Source organism: Triticum urartu, chromosome 6A, assembly GCF_056163025.1.
Source record: "Triticum urartu cultivar PI428250 chromosome 6A, HENAU_Tu73, whole genome shotgun sequence".
Classification (NCBI taxonomy): Eukaryota; Viridiplantae; Streptophyta; class Magnoliopsida; order Poales; family Poaceae; genus Triticum; species Triticum urartu.
Window position 1 is genome coordinate 562,915,895 of NC_141878.1, and position 27,046 is coordinate 562,942,940.

Sequence of the window (27,046 nt, forward strand, 5' to 3'; positions counted from 1 at the left end):
AAGGTGAAACCTTGTGCTGCATAATTTCTAGCATCCTTTTGCAGATAATGCGTCTTTATTGGTTATAAGATGTGAATATTACTTAAAGATATATATAAAACTAAAGCTATGTAATTGGTATGACAAACTTGTTGCTCATCACATTTTGTTAAACTAAAGCTATATATAAAACTAATGCAGTCAAGCTTAACTTGTAGCCTATATGAATATATAGCACGCTTTGTTTGGCTATGTAATTGTTGTTGTAGCCCTTTGTTAACCCAGTTTCCAAATTAGGAGTTTACCTTTGCCCTGTTCTCAGAAGAAGAATAGTTGGATAACGTTTTTGTCGTACATAGAAATAATTTCTTGAATTCGTTACTGTTTTTTATTCAAATTTATAAAAGTGTGTCTGCTTAGAGAACGTGATGACCACTCAGTTCCAATCTAATGATTTTCTTAGAAAATAGGCCATCGCCCGGCATTAAATTAATGACGCCCTGAGAAACAGGAAGACGACAAAGATACAGGGTACATGCTGCTGACAGATTAGCTTACAAGACATCAAACGATCAAACAAACTAGAACTAAGCAGGAAACACAGCTTGATCGGTGAGGTCCTCATCCACCAAGGCGAAAATCCAATGAAGCGAGGGAGGGATAGCTTGAAGCGACCACAACGCGGGAGAGAGCTTGCACCGTCGTCAGCCACATGTGGATGAAATTGGATGCGCTATCTTCCTTAACTGTCATCGAAGAGGACGCACCTGTCCTCTCGTCCTGGCTCGAAGGACGCCGCACCGCCACGACAGAGTGACTCACCCCAGAGCTCAAACGGAAGCAGACGACACAATTGTCCGGGGGCAGAAACCAAGCAGGAAGAATCACCCAAGAAGTTCACCGCAAGATCAACAGCACCACCGCCCACAGAGAACCGCATCGGGCTGACATAAGAGACTAAGATGGTGCATCCGAGGGAGCGGTACCTGAGGAGGGTTGTCGCCGGGACAAACCCAAGCCATCGCGCACTACCCTTCACTGACAATCCAGTGCACTCAAAGCTCTGTCATCCCATAGCGACGCCTCCAACAAGGGGACAACGCCAGAGCGTTGCCGCCACAAAAACCAAAAGGTTTGGGTTCCCATCCAGATTCAGGAAGAAAGGGAAAGGGATCCTTGACGACGCCTCCAGGGAGGAACACGACATCCGTGGACGTCACCGCCGTCATGGCCGCTACACAAATTCAAATTTAGGTTAAAAATTTGATTTTTAATCTAGCAAATAGTACATGTTTCTAGTAGTAATCTAAGAAAGTTTCAGCTTGTTTGGAGCGAAAGTACCGGGAGATAACGGATATTTAGCTAGATGGGTTTAAATTTCCGTTCAAAATTTGATATTTTCAAAAAAGAACCATAAAATGACAGTAATAATATATATATTTTCAGTACTATTTTGGCAAAATATTAGCTTATTTGGACAAAAGGATTAGGAGATAATGCTCTTTTCTCTTCAAAATGTTGTATGGTTTTCTCGCCGTTAACTTTGAGCCAACCCTTCGTTTTTTCTCTTCATTCGCCACTGGCCACAGGGACGCCGCCGCCGCCGTTTTGACTTCACAGCAAGAAACAAACCGAGACAATCCCATGGATACGCTATAGAAGAGTTGACATCATTATCGTTGCCACAGAAGATTGGATGCCAAATCCACTGCCATCCATTGATCTCGCTCACCGATGCCGAACTTCAAAGACGCCGCCCCAAGAGGAAATATGATGCCAAGGCGTCGCCATCATCCACATAAAATCAAGGGTTTCCCCGGAGAGGCTGTGATGACCGGATCCGCCATCACGGCCACGGATTGGTCTCGGTGTTTGAGCGCTTTCTTCAGAACCATAAAGCCAATGCGACTCTAGCTGTTTGTTAAAAAGATTCCTGTTGGTAGATTAGTAAACATTCTCAAATGACACTGTATGCCACATATCTCGAGGTGATGTCGATCTGATGACAGATAGGAGAGGTGTGATGGTTCCATGGTTCTCCTAAACATTATTCCTCGATGATTATGTATTTGAACGGCTTTCCATATCCCAGCTAAGTACTGTATGAAGAATGGTTGGATCCACAGATGCCTCAAACACAGGGTGACTTGATGGTCTTGCCGTTGTGCACAATTTGGGGGCGTAGCATGTGAAGCCACCGCCCTGTGCATTCGCTTGAGGGTTAATTTCATCGTTCTTAATCATATGCTTAACTTATTTTATGTCTTCAGCTTATGATCGCCCAACACGTCCAGCATGCGTGGACGGGCGACATTTGGTTCATTGCATCCCGTGTACAATTAGTTATGCAGACTTAGTGCTTGGTGGAGCTTAGCTTACTTTATTTACACTTAGTGCTATGACAATTTTGCAGCCATTCTGTGTTCTTAGCTATTATTGTGAACTGGTTGCTTAACAAGTACCCGGAGTATTGATTGATCAACCTTTAATTTTATCTTTCTGAAACCTTCACACTCGATACAACCGTTGTACCTGAAGCCTTTCGTTTATTTTCAATCATTTTTGCTCCGGACAAAAGCAGCTGCTTGGCGTCTCTTGAAGTCTAATTTCCATGAAAATTCAACCTTAAGAGAGCAGAGCTAACCTGCTGACTTTCTTCCCATGGTCTCTTCTATATAAAGCGTGATGCTTCAGCCTTGAGAGGCATTCCTCCACACACACACACATCCTTGAGCAGTTGAGCTACCTTAATTAAGAGCCGTGCCACGAGCCAATAAGCCAAACACCTGCACTACTTCTCCTTGTCTCCACAATGGCGAGCGCCGCCCTACTTCTCATCACGGTGCTGGCCGCTGCCAGTGCCCTTGTTCCAGCCATGGCCGGCACCAGCGCAAGCCCCCGTCACCCTGCAAGGAGGAGCCGTTTCCTGCTTGTTGGCGGCACCGTCCACATGCCCCTGCCAGCGTATGATTGTTCCAAGAAGTCAGCCGAAGCATGCCTCGCGACGGGGACGGCGTGCTGCAGCGGCCAGTGTGTGGACACTGTCGCCAGCGTCCAACACTGCGGCGGCTGCAACAAAGCGTGCAAGCATGGCCAGACGTGCTATGGTGGACGCTGCGTGGACCTCCTTGCACTAGATATATGGGTGTGATTATATCTCATCTAGATATGAGATATAATGTCACATCTAAAATGATGTCACCTTTGTTTGTGGCCCTCCGGTTGACAATTTTCTCTCATTATTTCATTTTTTATTTAGTTGTCCCGACCAGATGCTATTTCGTTTTTGTCTTATTTTTCAGCCCTGTTTCGGTGAAAAGGACCTATTCGTTTTTTTAGTTGTCCAGGCCAGACGATGTTTCCTTTTTCTTCTTATTACTATTGTCCAGCCCCTAAAAAACTTTTTTGAAATTCCGAACATTTTTTGTTAACCTGAACTTTTTTTTATGAAAACTTGAACATTCTTTGAAATTGTGAAGAATTTTTGAAAATGGGAACATATTTGAACATTCGAAACATTTCTTATATACAAACTGGACTTTTTTAGTGCAAGAAGAACTACTTTTAATATATGATGTACATTTCTTTTAACAAATTTAGTGTACGGTGAACCTTTTAAGTTTTTCAGTGCATATTTGTATGCGTTGATTGTTGTGCATTCTTTTATACCTTTACCTTGGATATATGCATGTACTAGTATTTACCTTGACATGCATGCACATGCGGACTGATGTGATGACATGCTTCATGTGTATCCTACGCATAATAGAAAACTTCCACAGTCAAAAAATGAATTGTAGGGCTTAGTCATGTAAGATGCAAAAAAATCAGCCCTATTTATGAGTCGTTGGTGGACTTGCAACTAAGGCAAAAATCCAGACCCAGTTGTGAGTCAAAGAATGGACTTGCAAACAGGGAAACAAGGATCAAAGGGCCCACTTGCATGTCAATGGTGGACTTGCAACTCAGACAAATAAAAGAATCGACTCAGGTGTGGGTTAATGGTGGCCTTGCAACTGGATAAAAAATAGGGTTCGACCCCAGTTTCGAGTCGATGTTGGACTTGCAATTGTGTAAAAAACGCTGGGTCCAATTTCAAGTCAACAGTGGACTTGCAACTAGGGGAAATAAAAGGACCAAAGCCTTAGTTTCATATCGATGGAGAACTTGCAACTAGGACAAAAAAGGGGTTAGACCCAATTGCAAGTCGTTGGTTGACTTGCAACAGTGGCAAAGAAAAGGATCAAAAGGCCAGTTTTGAGTTGATGGTTGTCCTGGGATAAAGAATGGTGCAAGCCCAGTTGCGAGACGGTGATTAACTTGAAACTGGGATAAGAAAGCATCACCTAGTTGTGAGTCAATGGTGGACTTGCAATTGAGGCGGAAAAAGTCAGACCCACTTGCAAGTTAAAGGTGGACTTGCAACTAATGCAAAAAAAAAAGACTCAAGCCCACTTGCAAAAAAAAATCGAGCTAGTTGCTAGTCGAGTGGTGGCCTTACAACCGGAGATAAAAAAGTCACACCTAGTTGCCAGTCAAGGGTGGACATGCAAGTGAGGGAAACAAAGATCAAGAGCCTAGTTGTATGTCAATGATGGACTTGCAACTACGACAAAACAATATTAAGAGACCCATTGTGAGTCGATGATTTTCTTGTAACTGGGATAAAAAAGGGCGTGCATAGTTGTGACTCGATGGTTGACTTGGAACTATGACAAAAAAGGTCAGCCCCTAGGTGTGAGTCAATGGTGGACTTGTAAGTAAGGTGAAAAAAGACGCGGGCCCAGTTGCAAGTCCACAACCAACTTGCAACTAATGCAAAAATCACTAGGGACCAGTTGCAAAACAAAAGAAACATCGAGCCCAGTTGCTATTCGAGGGGTGGACTTGCAACTGAAGACAAACAAAGTCGTGCCCACTTGTGAGTCGAGGATGGGTATGCAATTAGGGGCAAAAAAGATCAACAGACGCATGTCAATGGTGGACCTGTAATCGGGACAAAAAAAGGATGCTGCCTGGTTGCGAGTCTTTGGTTGACTTGCAACTGCGGCAAAAAGATCAAGAACCCAATAACGAGTCGATGGTTTTCTTGCAACTAAGACTAAAAAAAAGGAGCGGACATAGTTGCGAGCCAATGGTTGACTTTAAACTAGGACAAAAAAGTCAACCCCTTGTTGCGAGTCGGTGGTGGACTTGCAAGTGAGGTGAAAAAAGTGAGGCCCAGTTGCAAGACCACCCTCAAGTTGCATCTAAATAAATGGCAGGCCTTTTCAAAATAAAAGAAATCGAGCCCAGTTGCAAGTCGAGTGTTGTACTTCAACCTAGAGACAAAAAAGACGAGCCCAATTGCGAGCCAAGGATGGACATGCAATTGGGGGCAAAAAAATATCAAAGGCCCAGTTTCATGTTAATGGTGGATTTGCAATCGGGAAAAAAGGGTCGGGTCTAGCTGCTGGTCTTTGTTTGACTTGCAACTGTGGCAATAAAAGATCAAGAACCTAGTTGCAAGTAATGGGTGGACATGCAACTGAGGGTAAGAAAGATTAGAAGCCCAGTTGGATATCAATGGTGGACTTGCAACTGGGAGAGAAATGGGCCAGGCCTAGTTGTGAGTCTTTGGTTGATTTGCAAGTGCGGAAAAAAAGATCAATCTCCTAGTTGTGAGGCGAGGATGCACTTGCAACTAATAGGACCTTTGTAACTGAAGTGACAACAATGATCAAAAACGCGGTGGGCGATGCTAAATCAAGTTCTTGCAACAAAACATCAACAAAAGATCAAACAACGAGGGGCTCAAATGAGACATGGTTAAATTTCATCTAGGTAAGATTTAGTAGAACTAAAGGGCAACAAAAGATCGAATGGCAAGTTGCATGTGAAGTTTTCCACGACATTTAAAGAGAATAGATCAAACAACCAAAAACGACACATTACAAAATTTAATCTACATGAGAAGTAGCAAAAAAGTTCATGATTTTTTAAAGAATAAAATAGAAAATAAGAAAAAGGAAAAGGAAATATAAAAAGTAAAAAATAAAAATACTATGGATTTTAAAAAAGTTCTTAAATTTATTAATTAAATAAAACAACGACATATGTTCACCCAAGCGACAAACACGAAAATAGAGAGGGGGGGGGGGGAATTCACGGAGAAAAAGGGCAAACGGCCCCAACCCAAAGGTGCGACAGTGGGTGAAAATAAAATAAAAAAAGCAGAGACAACGACATAAACGGGCCGACACAAGCGACGCACCCGCGATCTTACGGTGATGATGTACTTAGATGTGAGATAATTATAAACTATATCTCATCTACATGTGATTTAGCAAAGGACGTTAATATTCACCACACGTGTAGTATATTTGAAACACGCCCACACATCGTGTGTGGTGTGAGCAAGAGGCAGCCCACACAGGTTGTGTGTGGGCGGGCATTAGAATTGCCTACACGTGTGGATGCGGCTACTTCATGACACACGCCCAACAAATATTACTCATCTCCACCCCGCGCGTGTGACACGAAGTAAAAATACCCACACATCCTGACGCAGCTACGTTAGGTACCCGCGGGATGACATTTAGTTGCCATCCTGGTTGGTAGATGTAGTTATCCGGGATGGCAAGTGTAGTTGTAAAAGCATGGCAACTCTATCTGTTTTGGTTGACTATAGTTACCATGTCTAATTTATGGTAGTTGCCGTGTGTGATTAACTACTTGCCACATATGGTCAAATAATAGTTGCCATGTGTGTTTACCTAGTTGCTACGTGTGGTCCAACCATAATTGCCATGTATGGTTAATCACATTTGTCATGTGTGCTTATCTGGTTCCCACGTACGCGCAGCTGCAGTTGTCGTTTAGCAAAGAATCACAATTGCCATGTGTGTTTACCTAGCTGCCATGTTCGCGTAACTGCAGTTGCCATCCTTAACGTATGAGTGTCGTGTGGGCGAAAAGCAGTTCGCCCACACGCGCATGAACTAGGTGGTGACTGTGCATGCAGAAACTAGTTCGCCTACACAGCACAGCCGGTAAACATCGTGGTGCGGGCGTGTGGGCAAACTCTCCAACACCCACACATCAAGACCGTCATACGTGGCATGTAAATTCTGCCTTAATGTGTCAAGATTTATGCAAACTGCACTGGACGATGATCCACACATATGAACGAGTTATAAAATTGCCACACGTGTGAACGTTAGTGTTTCCGTTTAGCAAGCTAAAATACATCTAAAATGCGGTCCTTATTCTCATCGTCCCAAGTTCATCGGGTAGAGTCGGTTCTGCGTGCGGTTAACTACCTAAAAAAGAGAGGCGTCGACGGCTCGTCCTAATCTAGCGGCAACAGTTTGTGTCCAATCCGGAGGCGGACTCCAGAAAAGAGACGACTATATATTGTTTGCAGATCGTTCGAAATCAATCATGGAGGAGTCGATCGATAGTTCGATACATGGCCATGGCCGACTCGCAGCGCTACCGCACCCGACTGTTTGTGGCGGCGCCGGACGACAGTGAAGGAGGCTTCCTCCTCTTCAACCTCGACCTCAGGCGGCTCTTCTCCTCCCAGGAGAAACCCCAACCACAGGCCGACGTCGACTGCCCGCCGCCGCCAGTGCCGCTGCTCAGCCTGCCCGACCCCGCCGTCTGCTTTAAGAAAGTCAACCCCAAAGAGTATATGGTGTTCTCGGACTCTCCGTGCGGCGACCTCATTGCCGGTGTCGGCGCCAACGGACGGACCGTGCTCTACGACGGCACCGCGCTCTCCCGCGGCCCCGACATGACCTCCGCCAAGTGTTTGGTGTTCCTAGTCCCCGTGGGCTGCCACATGTTCTTCGCCATCTCCGCCTTCCCCGGATACGACTTGGGACCCCGGTTCGAGACTCTCCAGCAGCAGCCTAGCCCTGGCGGCGGCAGTCGCTGGGCCTGGAGCGCCGTCCCGGACCCGGACCCACCGGGTCTTGCCTGCCGCCGAGCGGCAGTCAAGGCCTACTTTGTGTCGGGCGCACGCGTCTGGGTCTCCTTGCGGTACCAGGGCACCTACTCCTATCACACGGCACACCGCCGGTGGCGCGCGGAGGGCGCCTGGCAGCTGCCCATCAACAGGAGGGGCGTGCTAGTCCCGGACTTCCTCGGCACCGGTCGGCGGCTGCTATTCGGCATTCGTGCGTTAGATGGTCATCACGATGAGAATCCCTTTTGCACCGTTGACATGGACGCCAGGCCGCCAGCGGTCGTCGCGACCTGGCCGGAAGCATACCCTTCTGAGGAGCTATGGCGCGCTGGATATAGAACACGCGGGCAATTGGCCGAGGTCGGCTACTGTGGAGGCGGCAGGTTTTGCCTCTGGGTAACCAATCACGACAACACGAAAGCCAAGGCACAACGACGCAGCATCCTCAGTTTCATGGCTGTCCAGCTCTCCCCGGAGCTGCACCTGCTGGAGCACCAACACAGTAACTACATGCTACCCCTAAGCTCACGCCATTTTCCGGCTGATGTAATAATGTAGCCAACTCACAAATAATGTAGCCAACTCACAATAGACTAGGCAAATGTACCCTTCTCGGGCGGACGGCGGGGCTCCTATCCTCCTCAAATTTGTCCGCCAGGGCGGAGTCAATAGAGCTTTGGCGTAAATTCCTGCTTTCTAGCCGTCTGAGCGCGACATCAAGAGTTGGAGGGTTCAAAAGTGTGACGGGGTACATGCAATAAGATTTTCCAAATGTCATCAACAAGGTTAAACCGGCTCTGGTAGTGAGCAGTGACAAAACGGCGCGTCGATGACTCGTTCTGACGGCGATAGCGGTTGTTTGATGATGCATGGCCTTCGATGTATTTTTTTTATTTAGGGTGCTTTGTATTTATAAACTTTCGTAGTAGATGTGGGTCTTTTTTGTTGAAAATAAGTAAAGAGAAAAGCATGTTTTTGGTCCGTCAAGTTCTCAAAAAGTATAGGCTTGGTCGCTCAAAAAATATCGGTCTACATTTGGTCCCTCAAGTCTCATAGCCGGATAAGTTTAGTCCTAAACCAGATTTTAAGCACATTTGGGTTTGATCACCACAAAACCGCCTAATGAACAGTAAATTCAAAGAATCGAATATGCTTACATGAGCAAGGTCCAACCAAAATTCCGTGGTCTTTCGACACTCGAGGTGCTCGTGGCAAAAAAGAAGAAATTTTTGCTCAGAAAAAAATAGCCAAAACTTGTTGTTTTCCTAGAGCCTGTCCGATGTCATTTCATGACAAAATTCTGGTCGCACCATGCATATGTAAGAATATTGGACCCTAAAAAATTTCAGATTTTTTCGATTTTTTTTTGAATTTACTACACATTGGGCAGATTTTTTTTTTGCCACGAGGTCCTTGAGTGTCAAAAGACCATGAAAAGTTGGTCGCACCTTGCGCATATAAGCATATTGGACCCCCCCAAAAAATTATTGGATTTACTGTTCATCGGGTGGTTTTGTGGCGGTCAAACCCAGTCAACGCGCTCAAAATCTTATTTAGGACCAAACTATCCGGTTTTGAGACTTGAGGGACCAAGGAAGATTTAGTTGCATGGTGCCAGTTGACCTTGTACAATGCAAGGTGCTTAGGGAAGATATTTATAGAAATAAATCAAATTTTTCTTAAGCGTCAGTGCTTATTTATACAGGGTAGACGCTTAAGTAGGCATTCTCCTAAAGAAATAAGCATCGTTGCTAAAGAAAAAAAAACTCAGTTTAATTTAGTTCTAGATACATCCTTTTTCATCCATTTTGATAACAAGTATTTTCGTATAAAGGAAATACTAAGCACCTCTCTAAACATCTTGCATTGTACAAGGCCTTAGACGTAACTTTGTAGTTTGTACGGGAGCCACGAAGAAGTAAGCTGATATATAAGCAGTTAATTAACCAATCACGTTTACAGTCACACACCTAGCTTTATTTTTCACAAACGAACATCGCTTATATTACACGACACACTCTCAGAGTATTACGCAATACTATTGGTTTACTTATGTGCTCCTTAGAAGCGGTAACACATACACATACGGAGTACGTACACCACAGGAGTAGATTACATACACACATAATAAAGCGGGGATATATAGTTGGGTCCATCGGTAGGTTGGTCCTATATATATACGTACGTATTGATTTCTGCTTACGTATTTATAATTCAGCCGTGCCATGGATGGACAAGGGCGCTGGCCGGTGATCGATGTACCAAGCATCTAGACGACGGAGAAGGGCAAGGGGATGATGTTAAGGATGCCGCCGAGGAGGCCACCCACGATCTGGCCGACGAGGCCAATCAGGCCGCCAAGTCCTCCGAGGCCGCCGCCGCTGTCAGCACCCAGGAGCTGCACCGGTGCGGCCAGCGTCCCGGTGACGCTGGCCAGGGACGCGTTGCACGCGGCTAGCGGGGTGACCACCACCACTTTGCACTGGTTGCCGAGCAGAGGGGCGAGCAGCGACGACGTGACCGCGCCCATGTTCATGGTGAATGCTCCTCTCTCGTCCGCCTTGGCGCCGGCCACCACCCTGCTGCCGCACACCATGTGGACGACGGCGTCTGCCCGGAGCCGAAAATCAAGTCAAATAACGATAGTTAGGACGGCCCGACAACAGTTGCAGTCATTAGGCAAGAAACATGCATGAGAGGTGCTTCCTTACTCGGGAACGGCGGAACCGCAGCCACGTTGATGGAGCTCCCAGCGCTGCATGGCACCACGCCGGCGACGAGGGCCAGTGGAAGCTGCTTGTCCGCCTCCGCACTGCGCGGCGCGAGGCTGACGACGACGAGGAGGAGAGCGGCGAGAAGAAGGCTATTGGCTGCCATTTGCTTCGACACGCTCGACCACTTTGTTGTATGCGTGACTGTGTGAGGATGTTGTGCTGCGTTGAGTGTGGTGGCTCATGCTGCTGCATGGATCCCCATTTTATAGGCATGCGAGGAGGCCAAGTTGCCGCGGTTTTTTACGACGACTCCAAGGTAGCCGCAATGCAACACTTTCTGGTTCCACTGAATCGCTGCGCGCGTGCTTGCAGTGTCGTAGCTGGGCACGCTGCTGTCCGCGTCGGCATGGGAAGGGTCTAAAGTTCGCCCAAGCGCATGCTTCAAGCAGCAAAAATCTCGATCAGTTCACGGGCACCATGCATGGAGATGGAGCACTAGCAGCGTAAAGCACCAGCGCATGCATGCCAAGCCAAGCTAGAAAGATTTTTGATCGCGAGAGCTACGATCGAGGGCGAGGACACGCCTTATTATTCGCAAAAATGATAGCCAGATTATTACGACGAATAACCAACCTATAGAATGTACAACATGCGTAGGGTGCGCGCGTGATCCGTGGGGATGCTGTTCCACGGCGTGCTCGATTGGTGCATGCGGGTGGAGTTATTGATGAATATTGGTTCATGTGCCTAACAGTGCCAAGAAGGGAGAAATTATAGCGATGTCCTTGTCGATTGGATACGTGCTTCATTCCCATATTGGATCTGTTTAGAGTCTTAGGCCATCTCCAACAGATGATATAAAAATATGGTTGTGCCAAAAAACATGTCATTTGGGTTCGTTTTGGCCAAAAGAAAAACAGTTCCAGAAGACGCCCTATACCTATGTGATGCCAAAAAAAATTTGCAACTGCCCCAAATTTTTGCTACAAGTGTTGCATATTTGCAACACCTTTAGCAGTTGTCCTAAAACCAAAATGTTGCAGCCAGAACCCAACTGTCAGAACAATTATGGCCGTAATCATGGAAAACATCAGTATTCATTTTTTTAGCAAAAAAACGCCGGATGACTTGTAATGGAACATTGAACGCACGATTTGCCATGTTTGACACTAGATCTGACAAGGGGGCTTGCTTGTCATGGTGACGTGGCAGGGGATAAATTTGTTGAGTGCAAGAGAGGCTGCCGCCATTAGTTATGCCTTCCTCATCTTCGAGAACCCCTCTCACCAGCCGGAGCACCTGGACGCGGCAGCCGTTGCAATAGCTCAATCGTGTTGTTGTCGTCGGCCACCGGTGGCAGGGGCGGGGAGGGATCGTCCCCATCCAAGGAGGAACAGGTACCTGTTATCTTTTTAAAAAATCAATTATAGCTGCTCTACCACTTTTTACAGTGTGCAAAGGCTGATTTGGTGGGACGTGTAACTTGACTTTTAACAAGGTACCCCTCGATTTTATTTACTCTGCATTTTAGAAGTGACTAAAGTCAAACTTCATAAAATTTGACCAAGTTTATAAAAAACAATATAAATATTTACATAACAAATCTACATGATGGGATGTAAAAGTACATTCAATAATAAATTTAATGATATTAATTTGTTATTGTATATGTAAATATTTTTATGTATAAACTTTGTCAAAGTTTATAAAGTTTGACTTTAACCAAAGCTGGAAAGGAAGGGAGTACTCTTCCTTGTGAAGCACTAGTCCGTTGACTGACCAGCGGCTGAGCGAGCCAATACGTTTGAAGTTTCTCCGACGACTGGAGACTAGTCTCACTGCCCTGCCTCCTGTGTACACCGACAGCTGGAGCCGTCGCGTGATATATTTACTTTTGAATGATTGTCTGAAGAAAATACAGCTCCTAGTTCCGTCTTATTTCCATGGCTACCTTGGGACGAGAATATCAATCCATCTGAGGTTAGCTTGGCCGCCGAGCCAAGATGCCGGCAGGAGGGTTCTCGGCGTCTTCCCCGCCGTCCGGCATGGAGTTCGAGGCCAAGATCACGCCTATGGTGGTCACCTCCTGCGTCACGGCGGCCACCGGCGGGCTCATGTTCGGCTACGACATCGGCATCTCTGGTACAGCAAACATCGTTCTACAAAGCAATTAACAAGTAGGACCATGGTGTATCTAACAAATCATCTGTATGCATAGGTGGGGTGACATCCATGGAGGATTTCCAGCGTGAGTTCTTCCCGACGGTGCTCCGCAAGAGCCGCGAGAACAAGGGGAGCAACTACTGCCGATACGACAATCAAGGCCTGCAGCTCTTTACCTCGTCCCTCTACCTCGCCGGCCTCGTCTCCACCCTCTTCGCGTCCTACACCACCCGCCGGCTCGGCCGCCGCGCCACTATGCGCATAGCCGGCGCCTTTTTCATCGTCGGCGTCATTTTCAATGGCGCTGCGCGGAACCTCGGTATGCTCATCGTCGGCAGGATCCTGCTTGGCTGCGGTGTTGGCTTCGCCAGCCAGGTCAGAAAGTTCCCGGACTTCAAATTATATGTTATGCAGCTCCCAAACAAAAACTAAAATGCAAGTGGTCTATCCATCTAACATTTTTTTATACTACTCCCTCCGTTCCTAAATATTTGTCTTTTTAGATATTTCAAATGATCTACTACATACGGATATATATATATATATATAAACATATTTTAAGTATAGATTCACTCATTTTATTTTGTATGTACTCACTTATTGAAATCTCTGAAAAAATAAATATTTAGGAACGGAGGGAGTAGAAGTATATGACAGGTTAATCAAACTCTCCCCATCCCATATTAATTGTCCTGAAACAGATGTATCTAGACGTATTTCGATGTTAGATACATTCTTTTGAGAGACAATTAATATGGAACGGAGGGAGTACATGCTAAAATTACTTCTAAAAAATTTGTATTTTTTCGACCCCATAAATTAAAGTATAGGATAGTAGGAAGTTTAAATGAATGAGATTGTTTTCTTTTTGTTCTTTACGATGAAGCTAGCCTCAATATACACATACTCCATTGGGATTTATTAGTCCCTTTATAATTTGGGTTAAATTTTGACTATATATTTAAGTATCAAAATGTAAGTTATATGTCTCAAAAAATATATTGTTGGATTCGGATCCAAAACAACTTTCCAATTGTGTTACTTCTCGCTACATATAAGGTATATTTCTTTAGGTGATTTATGGTCAAAACTTGACGCGCAATATGAATCTTGGGCTCACAAACTGATTTCTTATTTTTGCACATTAATATCGACTATTCAAGAGCAACAAGTGTTGGCAATGAACAAGAGTGGGGATCAAGTATTGGTTTGGTGGAAGTGTATATCACAAATTGGTTTGGTCGAACTGCATATCGGGTTAGTTCTATGCACAAAACGCACGTTGTTAGTGGTTACATCAGTGTTTTGTGCAATCATAGACATATTATTAGTGAACTATATGAGTAGAATTTTTCTAGAAACAAAGTGCAAATGCAAACACTGTCTCTCTCTCACACACGCGCATTCCTATGAACACATGCACACATATCTTATCTTATGAGCACTTTCGATAGATTGAGCCGACAGATCTTGAGATTGATGAAGTCACCATAGCCGTTTTGTAGTAGATGGAGATGATCACTGAACAGATAAAGTCGGAAAGCCTAGAATAAATCCAAGAAAATACGACCACCCATGTCAAGTCTATGACATGAACCCTAGTGGGCAGGTTCCATCACACAGAATAATAGCCTATTATTTCTTGACCTCATGTTTTGATATTACGATGTTGATATACTGACATGTACATGTGCAGGCTATTCCTCTGTTCTTGTCAGAGATCGCACCGACTACAATCCGCGGTGGCCTCAACTCCCTGTTCCAGATAAACATCACTGTCGGCATTTTGTTCGCCAACCTCGTCAACTATGGCACTAACAGGTACCTGCCCATCAGGCGTCTTCCATGCTATGCTTATTTCCTACCATATATAGAACTTTTGCATTACATAAAATGAGCGTATATGCCTATAGACTTACCAGCAAATGGTTTTCATCCTCATGCAGGATCCACCCTTGGGGATGGCGTCTTTCTTTGTCCCTCGCGGGATTCCCGGCTGTGTTGTTCACCCTAGGTGCATTCTTCATGGTCGATACACCCAATAGCCTCATTGAGCGCGGTCGTCAAGAGGAAGGCAAATTTATGCTCAAGAAGATCCGTGGCACCGACAACGTGGAGCCAGAGTTCAATGAGATCGTGGAGGCCAGTCGCATCGCCCATGACATCAAGAACCCATTTCGCAGCCTCCTACAACGCCACAACCGTCCCCTTCTCATGATCACCATCCTCCTCCAGATGTTCCAGCAATTGACCGGTATAAACGCCATCATGTTCTACGCCCCGGTGCTGCTCACCACATTGGGATTTAAGACCGAGGCTTCACTCTACTCGGCAGTGATCACGGGGGCAGTGAACGTATTGTCAACATTTGTATCAATGTACACTGTAGACCGAGTGGGGAGACGGATGTTGCTGCTGGATGCCGGCGTGCAAATGTTCCTCTCGTTAGTGGCCATGGCCGTGGTGATGAGGACAAGGGTTACCGACCGCTCAGACCACCTCGGCCATGATTGGGCCATCATGGTCGTTGTCATCATCTGCAATTTTGTATCCTCCTTTGCTTGGTCATGGGGCCCACTCGGGTGGCTCATCCCGAGCGAGACCTTCCCGCTCGAGACGCGCTCCGCGGGGCAGAGCATCAGTGTCTGCACGAACCTACTCTTCACATTCGTCTTTGCGCAGGTCTTCCTCTCGATGCTCTGCCGCCTCAAGTCCTTCATATTTGTGTTTTTCTCCGTCTGTGTTGCCATCATGTCGCTCTTCGTCCTCTTCTTCCTACCCGAAACAAAGAACATTCCCATCGAGGAGATGGCTGAAAGAGTGTGGAAACTACACTGGTTCTGGAAGCAATTAATGAATGATGGAGGTGACAACCACGTCATCAGCGAGGAGGAAACGCCATCCACGGTGTCATTATTTGATTCGTTTGTAGAATGAAGTAACATCAACCAGTGTGGCTTTATTTTGTAAACAAGTCAAAATCAAGATTTCGCAAATCTTGGGTCTTACATGCAACACAAACATATCTTGGTGCTCCAGTCGTCTGCACAGTTATGATCGATGATAGTCCATGGAGCGCATATAGCGGGGAGTACCCCATAGCTTCTTCATTCTCACGGAAAGAAGTACCAGAGCTTGATGTTGCAGCGAAAAGGTCGCATCAATGAATCAGAGTTTGTATAGGATTGGGATCTTTATGATTATTAGTTTTTCACTTATATATTAAAATACATTTCAAATATTGTATGGCATCATGTAACACTCAATTTCAGGAGCCCCTTAACAAAATAGGTGCTTCCACTAGATCACAGTGTTAGATATTCTATGCCCGCGGTTAATTGTCCATTTGTCCATAACATGTTGGATATACACTCAGGTGTGTATATCAAAGTGGAACGAGATCCTCTGACTTAGATCGATCTACTGCAGAGGGAAGTAGTACGGCGTGCGCCGTCCGTTGGCCATCCGATGGCAGGAACGTAGAACGGGCTTTGTCGCTCAGTTCGCCAGTAAAACTACCGGCTCATGCGGCCCAACGCGACGCAAGCGAGGGAAGCAAGGGGAAAAGGGCACAAGAGGCCACAGAAAAAGAGCGAGGGTTACAGAAACGGCGGGAAAGTTCACTAGAAGGAGATCGCTGGCGCCCGGTGGGGACTGCTGCTCTGCTCGCCAAGCTCAGGTAAGTCTCCACAGTCCTTTCTCTCGACGCCTAACACATGAATAAAATTGATCGATGTTCAAAGGTATTACTCCCAATATTTTTTATACACTTCCATAAGTCTAATGTTTAAGGATGACAATGGGTAGGGTATGGGTAGGGTAGAGCAATACCGTACCCATACCCGTATAGTCAGTGGGTACAAAATTCTACCCATACCCATACTCATGGGTATGAAACTTTACCCATACCCATACCCGATGGGTACCCGGCGGGTAGAACAAATAGTACACAAGTTGTTCACAATTTTATGCTCATTGATAGCACATTTGACTAAAAAAATTAATTATCTCAGCTCAATAACAAGTAGATGAGTAAATGACCATTATCAGTATTTAGAAATCACACCATACTCCTTAAGTCAATAGGACTAGACGAGTCACATGACAAATTAATGACTAATTGATGACAACTTAACATTAGTTCACAAATGGGCAGGGTATAGGTATCCCTGCGGGTACAAGGCTATACCCGTACCCTACCCATGACTTAACAGGTAGGGTATGGGGTATAAAAGTGTGCCCATACCCTGCCCATGCGGGTACGGTACCCGTACCCGTGAGTAAAGTTGCCATCCTTACTAATGTTCATGTTATTTTTACATTACAGAGTAGTATTGCCTAGTTTGATACCTCATGTTGGCATGGAATTCAAAAATTCAGATGAGGCTTGGTCATTTTGGCTTACCTATAGTATACAGAAAGGATTTGAAGCAAGAAAAAGGTATACAAACAAAAGGCCAAGCGATGGCAAGGTTACATCATGTAGATTTGTTTGTGCAAATGAGGGTCTTCGATCACAAGACAAAAGGGATTATTTAACAAAGTACCCTCGGTTTCAATCATTTTAGAGAAACTGTAGTTTTTGGTGCTGCTCTCATGTATGATGAAACATTTGCGTCCTTGTGGTTGTTTGAGGCCTTTCTAATAGCTCATAAAGGAAAGGGGCCTAAAACATTTTATAAAGATCAAGATATTGCAATGGGAGAGGCCGTTGGGGAAGTGTTTGCAGAAGCATGGCATGGATTATGCACCTTTCTTGCTTCAATTCAGTTCCGTTCGATTCTGCACACACACACACAAAAATTGTTTGTTCTTTTCTGCATAGGCACAAGTAGTTTACTGGAACTATTCTTCAGTCATAACAAACATTTAACAAACATTCAACTCTGCACATGTACAAGGACCATTCAAATCTGATCAATTCAGCACAACTAGCGTAACAACAGAGCTTCTATAGCAGAACTACAACAGAGTATAACACTAGTTCAGTCATACAGAGCTTTTCTGTTGTTACTCTGAAAAAATTCGTACAGCAAGACCAAATGCAAGCAGCAGAGCAAATGGCCCGCGGAAGCCTTGACGGCGTTGGCTTCGTGGCCTCCGCAGCTCCACGGCCTCGACGGCTCCGAGGCATCGTGTCTCGCTCCGACGCTCAGTTGCCTCCGCGGCTAGGTGGCGTCACAGCCTGGACGGGCAGAGGCTGGCTCCGCCTCCTCCACGGCTAGGCGGCCTCGCTTCCTGCCGGAGCTGCTCGTCCCCGACGGCGAACCTAAGGCGAGGCAAGAGTTTTTTTTTAGAAGCGAGACGAGAGCTCAAGCAAGAGATGAATCGGTGCATGGCGTAGGATTGGGCCGCTTGGGTTCGTGTGGGCACGAACGAAAAGAGCGCTTTGGTTGTACCCCACCAGCGAATGTCGTTAGATCACCAACGGACGGAGCAGGGCATACTACTTCCCTCTGCAGTAGATTGATCTAAGTCAGAGGATCTCTTTCCATAAAAGTAGGTTAACCCGATACTAATTTACTTCCAGCATCCGAATTTATTAGCCTCTCTTCTATGTTAGGTCAAAATTTAACCATGAATTTAACTAGCAAAATACAAGTGACATCACCAAGTTTATATTGTAAGATTCTTATTTGAAATAAGTTTCCAATATATGCTACTATATTTTTACATATAACCTTTTATTAGTTAAATTTATGATCAAAATTTGACGGAAAGCTACATAGAGGGAGTAGATTGAACCACATTTTCAAAATCACTTTTGGCTACCTCCATAAGAGAGGACAAAAGAAACTTCTGAATATATAAGCAAACCGTTTTTGCTGGCAGGTTTTTCACAGACTCATGGCATTTTCTTCAAGAACGCATAACGGTTACTGGAAAGAAAGAAGTTTTGAGACTAAAACGGGCAGAAATTGTCAATGTTTCATCTGGCGTCGCAACTAAAACTGTCAGAAAAATGCGGTCACATGTGATCCCCTTCCCATGGAACGGTTGTTAGTTAGTATTTTCGTATTTGTATTGCACTACAGGGAAATAAATGAAGTCGGGTATGAGAAATACTCTGCGAAGACCAATATAACCTCGGCGAAGTGTAAGAACCAACCTGTGATTGAGATGGTTATAGGTGCACACCTACCAGGGTTCAAGTCCTGGTGTTTGTATTTGTCCTGAATTTATTGCAGAATTTCCGACGATATGCGTTCAGTGGAGGAGACGTTCTCGGTGACTACGAGGCGCCTACAGTGACTTCGTAAAATCCGAAAATTATATGTCGGCTCAGTCTCTTGAAAGTACTCATAGGAGGTAGAGTATGCGTGTGTGAGTTCATAGAGGTGATTATATACGCGTATATATGAGCGCTTGCGTCTGTACTGTGTTTATAAAGAAATGTAAGCTGATGCTTTTAGGTTGACTTATTATTTTACCTGGTCCAATAGGTAACCCTAACGGAAATTGCTATGGACACCGGGCTGTGGTTTTCTTTTTTTGAACGAAGTATAGACGCAAGTGTTCATACATACGCACATACAATCACCCCTATGAGCACACACAAACACCCTATCCCTATGAGTATCTTTGAAAGACTGAGTCATCATATCATTTTAAGATTTACAAAGTCATCGTAGGCGCCTCATCATCGACGGAAACGTCTCCTCCCACTGAAAGTGCATCGCCAAAAATCCTTAAATAAATTCAGAAATAATGCAAACAACAGGACTTGAATCCTAGTGAGACTAGAGATACTGATGTACCTCTAACCATCCAATTATCCAACCACAGGTTGGTTCGCGACACCGGGCTGTGGTTGGGTGTCGTGCTCCCCGTGCCAGCCATCCGTGTCCAGCTGGGTTGGCCGGTAGGGAAACCCTGCTCAATCCGAACTCGGAGTCGATCGGACCTCACCGAAACCAGCGTTATAAATAGCTATCACCCTCCGTCCGTCCATTGATCCATCCAACACCTTCGCTCCGCTCGCAACTCACGACGACGACGACATCAACAAGCACAGATTGGTATATGCTTCTGTCCCCGCTTTGGCATCCATCGCTCGCCGCCGTCAAGAGAGGTCTCCCGTCTCCCTCGAGAGCAACGAGACCGCTGCGCACTTTGATCCTGGACGATGAAGCTCGTCGGAAAAAGCGGCAAAAGCCTCGCCCGCGACGGGCCCGGCTCCGTCAAGCTGGTGCCGGAGGTGGATGACGACCTGTGGGACGCGTACAACCTCATCGCCGCCGGCGACGCCGTCGAGGCCGTCACGGTCCGGAAGATCACCAAGTCCTGGGGCCGCACCTCGGAGCGCGTGAAGCTGACGCTGGGGATCGCGGTCGAGTCCACGGATTACGACAAGGAAGGGTCCGTCCTGCGCGTCCGCGGCAAGAACCTCTCCAAGAACGAGCACGTCCAGATCGGCCAGTACCACACCCTAGAGATCGAGCTGCGGAGGCCCTTCCTCCTCCGCAAGGAGGCCTGGGACTGGCCGGCGCTCGACACCATCCGCAAATCCTGCGACGAGACCGGGGCCAACGCCGACCTCGCGGTGCTCCTCATGCAGGAAGGGCTCGCCCACCTGTTTCTCGTCGGGAGGAGCGTCACGGCCACCAGAGCCCGCGTCGAGGTGCCCATCCCCAGGAAGCACGGCTCTGGCGCCGTCGCCGCGTACGACACCGCCCTCAAGGACTTCTTCCACCGCGTCCTGGACGCCTTCGTCAAGCACGTCGACTTTGACCTCGTCCAGTGCGTGGTGATCGCGAGCCCGGGCTTCACCAAGGACCAGTTCCGCGACTACATGCTCCTGGAGGCCGCGCGGCGAGGGGAGCTGCGAGCCATCACGGAGCATAAGGCGCGCATCGTGCTCGCGCCCGCGCCCTCGGGTTACCCGCACAGCCTCAAGGACGTCCTGGCCGCCCCGGGCGTGATGTCGCTTATAAAGGACACGAGGGCGGCGCAGGAGGTACCGGCATTGCAGGAGTTCTTCGCCATGATCACCAAGGACTCGGCGCGGGCTTGCTACGGGCCCAAGCACGTCGAGGTCGCGCATGAACGTCTGGCCATCCAGACTCTCCTGCTCACGGACACCTGGTTCCGGAACCCTGACGTTGCTGCTAGGCGCAAGTGCGTCGATTTGGCCGAATCGGTGAAGAAGATTGGTGGCCAGGTGCGCGTCTTTTCGTCGATGCATGTCTCCGGCAATCAGCTCGAACAGCTCACGGGGATAGCTGCTGTTCTTCGTTTTCCCATGCCTGATTTGGACGACATCGAGATGTGATAATTAAGGGCTCTGCTTGTTGTTCTTCTACTAGGAACTATGTATCGTTTTAGATGTCTAGAATACACAACTTTGATCACTTATTTGTTTTTTCTACTATACCATGTTTATTTATATAACCAAGCAAAGTTTATAAATTATTGTGGAGGTGGTATTTTCGAAAGATAAACCTAGTGATCACATTTCAAATATTTGGAGTTCAGTGACCAAAGTGAATATATAGTTCAAGTCTTTTTTTTTTTGCGGGGAATATATAGTTCAAGTCGACCACCAATGTAATTCAGTCCATAAGAAACATCTAGCCGAAGGAAAGGCAGGGAAGATGCCACAAGCGCGGAAAATCCCTTTAGCATCTACTCGTACTAGTTGTCTATGCAAACCATATTCTCCTCTATTTTCACTTTTTTTTTAGTTTGTAGAAACTGAGAAATTGCAAGTTATGATGCCATAATGTGAATCTGTTCAAATTCATAACAAGATATGACTTCATGTGAATTGTAGAAAACAAAGATAAAAATATATCATATCATCAGAATGGACTCGCTCTGGTAAATGATGTAAGAATTTAGATACGTACCTCATATATAGCAAGCACCCAAAAGGAAAAAAAAACGAAGGATGTAAGCAATCAACTGTTATCTGAAACTGAAGGAGTATCTACACAGGTGCTCTCCAGTGATCTACACATTCAGTCTCGTTCTACCAAAATAAACCATACTATTGTCTATCCCTAAGTAAAAACATGCAATAATCTAGGGTCAAACTGTAGTGCCTTTTTTCGTCACGACAAAATAAAATCATACTGTACTACGCTAGTGTGTTTCTCATGGTTATGAATGACTTCTTCAGCCGAGTATCCTACATGCTGCAAAATCCTGCAACGACTCGGCCAAGGAACACCTTGCCATCCTTGCTAATCTCACCCTTCTGCTTCCTTCGTCACTGCCCTTGTGCGCGTGCGCGCGCTTGCTGCTACCTGGTACTGCTGTTGCCTATTTCTACTACCTGCCGCTGCTGTATTGTTGTTCTGCTGCCGCTGCTGCCTTACTCTTTGCTGCTGCTACTCTTGCCGCAGTTGATGCTCTTTCCTATTACCGCTGCTTGCCGCTCTCGTTGTAGCTGCTATTGCTGGCCGTGGCCTTGACCATGGCCAAGAGCACCATGGGTATTCTGTGTGTGTGTGTGTGACCGGCTGGGCAATTGCCATGGAGACCGACCCTGATTAGATTAGAGACTAAGCCCCCTCTAGTACTAACCCACCCCACTTTGAGTCTATTACATGGGGCCCCACTAGGTAAATTGTTTAACTAAATAATTTTAACACATGTCCCACTGACATATGGGTCCCACTGCTAAATAAAACCAATTAGTTAAAATAGTTTAGCACCAGTCCATGACATGCGGGCCCTTTAACCGTGTTGACCAGTCAAAGTTGACTGAGTCAACTGCTGACTGTGCACTGTTGACTTTTACCTTGGCCCATTGTCAGCCACACATTACACCCTTGGGTACACTTCTCTGTGTACACATAGCATTTACTATTTATTTGAATTTCGAATTAAATAAAATAATAATTTTAGAAAATGTTTAAAACTTTGAAATTTAATATAAAATAATTCGTAACTCGGATGAAAATACTTTATACATGAAAGTTGCTCAGAACGACGAGACAAATCTGGATAAGTAGCCCGTTCGTCCGCCACACATCCTAGCATAGCGAACATGCAACTTTCCCCCTTCGATCCGTCTGTCCGAAAACGCGAAACATCGGGAATATTTCCCGGATGTTTCCCCCCTTCACCGGTATCACCTACTACCACGATAGGGCACACCTAACGCCCCTCATTGTCATGGCATCCATCGTCATGCTTATGTTTGCATTATATTTATTGTTGCTTCCCCCTCTTCTCTCGTTAGACACCGAGACCGACGCCGCTGCTACCTAGTACGACTACGGTGTTGACGACCCCTCCTTGCCAGAGCAACCAGGCAAGCCCTCCCTTGATCAACCCGATATCGCCCATTCTTCTCTCTACTGGTTGCATTAGAGTAGTGTAGCATGTTACTGCTTTCTGTTAATCCTATTCTGATGCATAGCCTGTCTTTGCTACTACTGTTGTTACCTTTACCTGCAATCCTAATGCTTAGTATAGGATGCTATATTTCATCAGTGGCCCTACATTCTTGTCCGTCTGCTATGCTATACTATCGGGCCATGATCACTCGGGAGTTGATCATGGGTATATACTTATATACATAATACTTGATGCTTGTGGTGACTAAAGTCGGGTCGGCTCGTTGAGTACCCGTGGTTGATTCACGGATTGGGGGCTGAAAGGACATACTTTCCCGACGGCCCTCTGTGTGGATCTTTGTGGCGGAGCGATAGGGCAGGTTGAGACCACCTAGGTGAGAGGTGGGCCTGGTCCTGGTCGGCATCCGCCATTACTTCAAAATAACACGCTTAACGAGATCTTGGTATTTGATCTGAGTCTGGCCACTGTCCTATACGCACTAACCAACTATGCGGGAACAGTTATGGGCACTCGACGTCCTGGTATCAGCTGAAGCCTTCTTGACGTCAGCGACTGAGCGGTGTGCGCCGGATTGGACTGGAACGCCTGCTCTTGTATTAGGGAGGCTAGGTCTGCTTACCGGTCGTGTTCGCAACGTGTAGGTGTGCAACGGGTGATGGGCCCAGACCCCTGCGCCATAGGATTTAGACCGGCGTGCTGACCTCTCCGTTGTGCCTAGGTAGGGTTGCGACGTGTTGATCTTCCGAGGCCGGGCATGGCCCAAAAAAGTGTGTCCGGACAAAGGGGATCGGGCGTGTTGGGAAATGTGGTGCACCCCTGCAGGGAAGTTAATCTATCCGAGCCGTGATCTTCTGTAACAGGACGACTTGGAGTTGTACCTTGACCTTATGACAACTAGAACCAGATACTTAATAAAACATACCCTTCCAAATGCCAGATACAACCGGTGATCGCTCTCTCACAGGGCTACGAGGGGAGGATCATCGGTTAGGATTATGCTATGCGATGCTGCTTGGTGAACTTACCATCTACTCTCTTCTACATGCTGCAAGATGGAGGTGGCTAGAAGCGTAGACTTTGATAGGACTAGCTATCCCCTCTTATTTCGGCATTCTGCAGTTCAGTCCACATATGATACCCCTTTTACATTTGATACCAATGCATACATATGTAGTGTAGCTCCTTGCCTGCGAATACTTTGGATGAGTACTCACGGTTGCTTTGCTCCCTCTTTTCCCCTTTCTATACTCGATTGCTGCGACCAGACGATGGAGCCTAGGAGCCAGACGCCACCGTCGACGACGACTCCTACTACACTGGAGGTGCCTACTACTACGTGCAGGCCGCTGACGATGGCCAGGAGTAGTTTAGGAGGATCCCAGGCAGGAGGCATGCGCCTCTTTCGATCTGTATCCCAGTTTGTGCTAGCCTTCTTAAGGCAAACTTGTTTACTTATGTCTGTACTCAGATATTGTTGCTTCCGCTGACTCGTCTATGATCGAGCTCTTGTATTCGAGCCCTCGAGGCCCCTGGCTTGTAATATCATGCTTGTATGACTTATTATATTTGTACAGTTGTGTTGTGATATCTTCCCGTGAGTCCCTGATATTGATCGTACACATTTGCGTGTATGATTAGTGTACGATTGAATCGGGGGCGTCACAGGTGGTCGTGGAGCAGGACGGCGAGTCTTCTTCCATATCGAAGACGGACTATGTTCGGATCGCCGTTCAGGAAGAGCCGGATACTCACCCACGAAAGGATGCGACCAGCCCTCTGAACATAGCATTGGACGGCGGTCCTAAACAATCAGAAGATTTTCTGGAACCCAGACTGTTAAGCCCGGAAGGTCGTCAGACTCCGGATAATCGGTAGGCCGGGGTTCGGATTTAATTCCACCCACCCACCCACCCGGACATAGACGCTCTCATGAGCATAAAACAGCGGTCTCAAGAAACGGTCCACCATTTCTGGGCAATATTCCTGCTTGTCAAGGACAAGGTAAAATATTGCTGTGACGAGGACGCAATATCAGCGTTCTACAACAATTGTGCAGACGAAGGAATCCTCAACGCCATCAATCGCCGCCGCATACTGAAATTCGCTGACTTAGCAACCATCGTACAAAAGTACAGCGCGATGGAGAGCGCCTAGAAAACTCAGGCAGCTCGCTGGGAACCGTCGGTCCCAACTCAACTCCCCCTACGGGTGAAAAAGGTGCACCCTCGTGGCACGCCCAGTCCAACAGTCAAGAAACACAAAACCGCTATGCGGCACGGCACCATTCTGGAAGGGTGGGTCGATGGCCCATGCAAAATACATACAACACCAGATACCGTGGCAACCCACAGCCTTAGAGCATGTTGGATACTACGACAGGTAGCCAAGAGCGGCGAGGACATCCTTATCAAGGACGACCCAGAACGCCACCCCCCCAGAAGACGATAACTCAAGAGTATTGACGGTCTTTGAGACATTTGCTTCAAACAAAAAGCACAAAAGGGCACTTCGCGAGCTCGCCGAAGTCTGCCAAATTGCTACAATAAACCCCTGGAACGACACGGCTATAACATTCAACGCCGGTGACGAACCAAAGTATAGAACAGTACGAGCGCCAGCCGTGTTAGTCCTCAGTCCCATCATGGACGGGTTTCGACTTACCAAGGTCCTCATGGACGGCGGCAGCGGACTAAACCTCATTTACGAGGACACACTCCATAAAATGGAAATAGATAGGAGCTGCATCAAGCAAAGTAACACAACCTTCCGAGGAATTATTCCCAGTCGGGAGGCGCGGTGCGCGGGCAAAATCAGACTTGACATAGTATTTGGCATGCCGGAGAACTATCGGTCCGAAGAAATAACTTTCCAAGTGGCCCCTTTCAGCAACGGATATCACGCCCTGTTGGGGCGGGATGCTTTCACACGCTTCCAGGCCATACCCCATTACGGGTATATGAATCTCAAAATGCCCAGACCAACCGTTATAATCACTCTCGTCAGTGATCCGGACATAGCACTCCGCGCTGAAAACAAAACCGCATCTGATATGTCTCCAACGTATCTATAATTTTTGATTGCTCCATGCTATATTACCTACTGTTTTGGACATTATTGGGCTTTATTATCCAATTTTATATTATTTTTGGGACTAACCTATTAACTGGAGGCCCAGCCCAGAATTGCTGTTTTTTGCCTGTTTTAGGGTTTCGAAGAAAAGGAATATCAAACGGAGTCCAAACGGAATGAAACCTTCGGGAACGTGATTTTTTCATCGAATACAACTCAGGAGACTTGCACCCTACGTCAAGACACGTAATAGGAGGCCACGAGGTAGGGGCGCGCCTACCCCCCCCCCCCCCAGGCGCGCCCTCCACCCTCGTGGCCCCCCTGTTGCTCCACCGACGTACTTCTTCCTCCTATATATACCCACGTACCCCCAAACGATTAGATACGGAGCCAAAACCCTAATTCCACCGCCACAACTTTCTGTATCCACGAGATCCTATCTTGGGGCCTGTTCCGAAGCTCCGCCGGAGGGGGCATCGATCACGGAGGGCTTCTTCAACAACACCATAGCCCCTCCGATGAAGTGTGAGTAGTTTACCTCAGACCTACGGGTCCATAGTTAATAGCTAGATGGCTTATTCTCTCTTTTTGGATCTCAATACAATGTTCTCCCCCTCTCTTGTGGAGATCTATTCGATGTAATCTTCTTTTTGCGGTGTGTTTGTTGAGACCGATGAATTTTGGGTTTATGATCAAGTCTATCTATGAATAATATTTGAATCTTCTCTGAATGGTTATCTTTGCAAGTCTCTTAGAATTATCAGTTTGGTTTGGCCTACTAGATTGATCTTTCTTGCAATGGGAGAAGTGCTTAGCTTTGGGTTTAATCTTGCGGTGTCCTTTCCCGGTGACAGTAAGGGCA

General features: G+C 46.6%; 3 protein-coding genes and 2 pseudogenes across 4 annotated transcripts; 4 read left to right on the plus strand and 1 right to left on the minus strand.

Annotated features, from left to right (window-relative positions):
- Nucleotides 1–2,791: 2,791 nt before the first annotated feature.
- On the plus strand, nt 2,792–3,130 carry LOC147966348 (uncharacterized). The gene has a single exon (XM_087530797.1). The coding sequence runs from the start codon at nt 2,792–2,794 to the stop codon at nt 3,128–3,130; it is 339 nt and encodes a 112-aa protein (XP_087386923.1).
- Nucleotides 3,131–7,435: 4,305 nt separating this feature from the next.
- On the plus strand, nt 7,436–8,330 carry LOC147966349 (uncharacterized; annotated as a pseudogene).
- A 1,515-nt stretch (nt 8,331–9,845) lies between these two features.
- Nucleotides 9,846–10,877, minus strand: LOC125512781 (phylloplanin). The gene is made up of 2 exons (XM_048677863.2): nt 10,642–10,877; nt 9,846–10,540 (listed from the first exon to the last, which is right to left on the minus strand). The coding sequence occupies exons 1-2, from the start codon at nt 10,805–10,807 to the stop codon at nt 10,200–10,202; spliced, it is 507 nt and encodes a 168-aa protein (XP_048533820.1). The 5' UTR covers nt 10,808–10,877; the 3' UTR covers nt 9,846–10,199.
- A 1,667-nt stretch (nt 10,878–12,544) lies between these two features.
- LOC125512782 (sugar transport protein MST4) lies at nt 12,545–16,164 on the plus strand. 2 transcript variants are annotated; one of them, XM_048677864.2, is made up of 4 exons: nt 12,545–12,786; nt 12,863–13,182; nt 14,504–14,628; nt 14,754–16,151. In XM_048677864.2, the coding sequence occupies exons 1-4, from the start codon at nt 12,648–12,650 to the stop codon at nt 15,742–15,744; spliced, it is 1,575 nt and encodes a 524-aa protein (XP_048533821.1). In that variant the 5' UTR covers nt 12,545–12,647; the 3' UTR covers nt 15,745–16,151. The 2 variants fall into 2 exon arrangements, with proteins under 2 accessions (XP_048533821.1, XP_087384950.1); XM_087528824.1 differs by lacking the exon at nt 12,545–12,786 and adding an exon at nt 13,971–14,064 and having other exon boundaries at nt 12,955–13,182; nt 14,754–16,164.
- Nucleotides 16,165–19,309: 3,145 nt separating this feature from the next.
- On the plus strand, nt 19,310–21,195 carry LOC125512783 (protein PELOTA 1 pseudogene; annotated as a pseudogene).
- The last annotated feature ends 5,851 nt before the right edge of the window (nt 21,196–27,046 follow it).

What these genes read in the sequence shown, in the direction of transcription:
- LOC147966348 (XM_087530797.1), top strand. Translation starts at nt 2,792, where the DNA reads ATGGCGAGCGCCGCCCTACTTCTCATCACGGTGCTGGCCGCTGCCAGT.
- LOC125512781 (XM_048677863.2), bottom strand. Translation starts at nt 10,807, where the DNA reads ATGGCAGCCAATAGCCTTCTTCTCGCCGCTCTCCTCCTCGTCGTCGTC. An exon ending in TGCGGTTCCGCCGTTCCCGA is followed by an intron (nt 10,541 to 10,641) that starts GTAAGGAAGCAC and finishes GGCTCCGGGCAG; the next exon opens with ACGCCGTCGTCCACATGGTG.
- LOC125512782 (XM_048677864.2), top strand. Translation starts at nt 12,648, where the DNA reads ATGCCGGCAGGAGGGTTCTCGGCGTCTTCCCCGCCGTCCGGCATGGAG. An exon ending in CTACGACATCGGCATCTCTG is followed by an intron (nt 12,787 to 12,862) that starts GTACAGCAAACA and finishes CTGTATGCATAG; the next exon opens with GTGGGGTGACATCCATGGAG. An exon ending in GTGTTGGCTTCGCCAGCCAG is followed by an intron (nt 13,183 to 14,503) that starts GTCAGAAAGTTC and finishes GTACATGTGCAG; the next exon opens with GCTATTCCTCTGTTCTTGTC.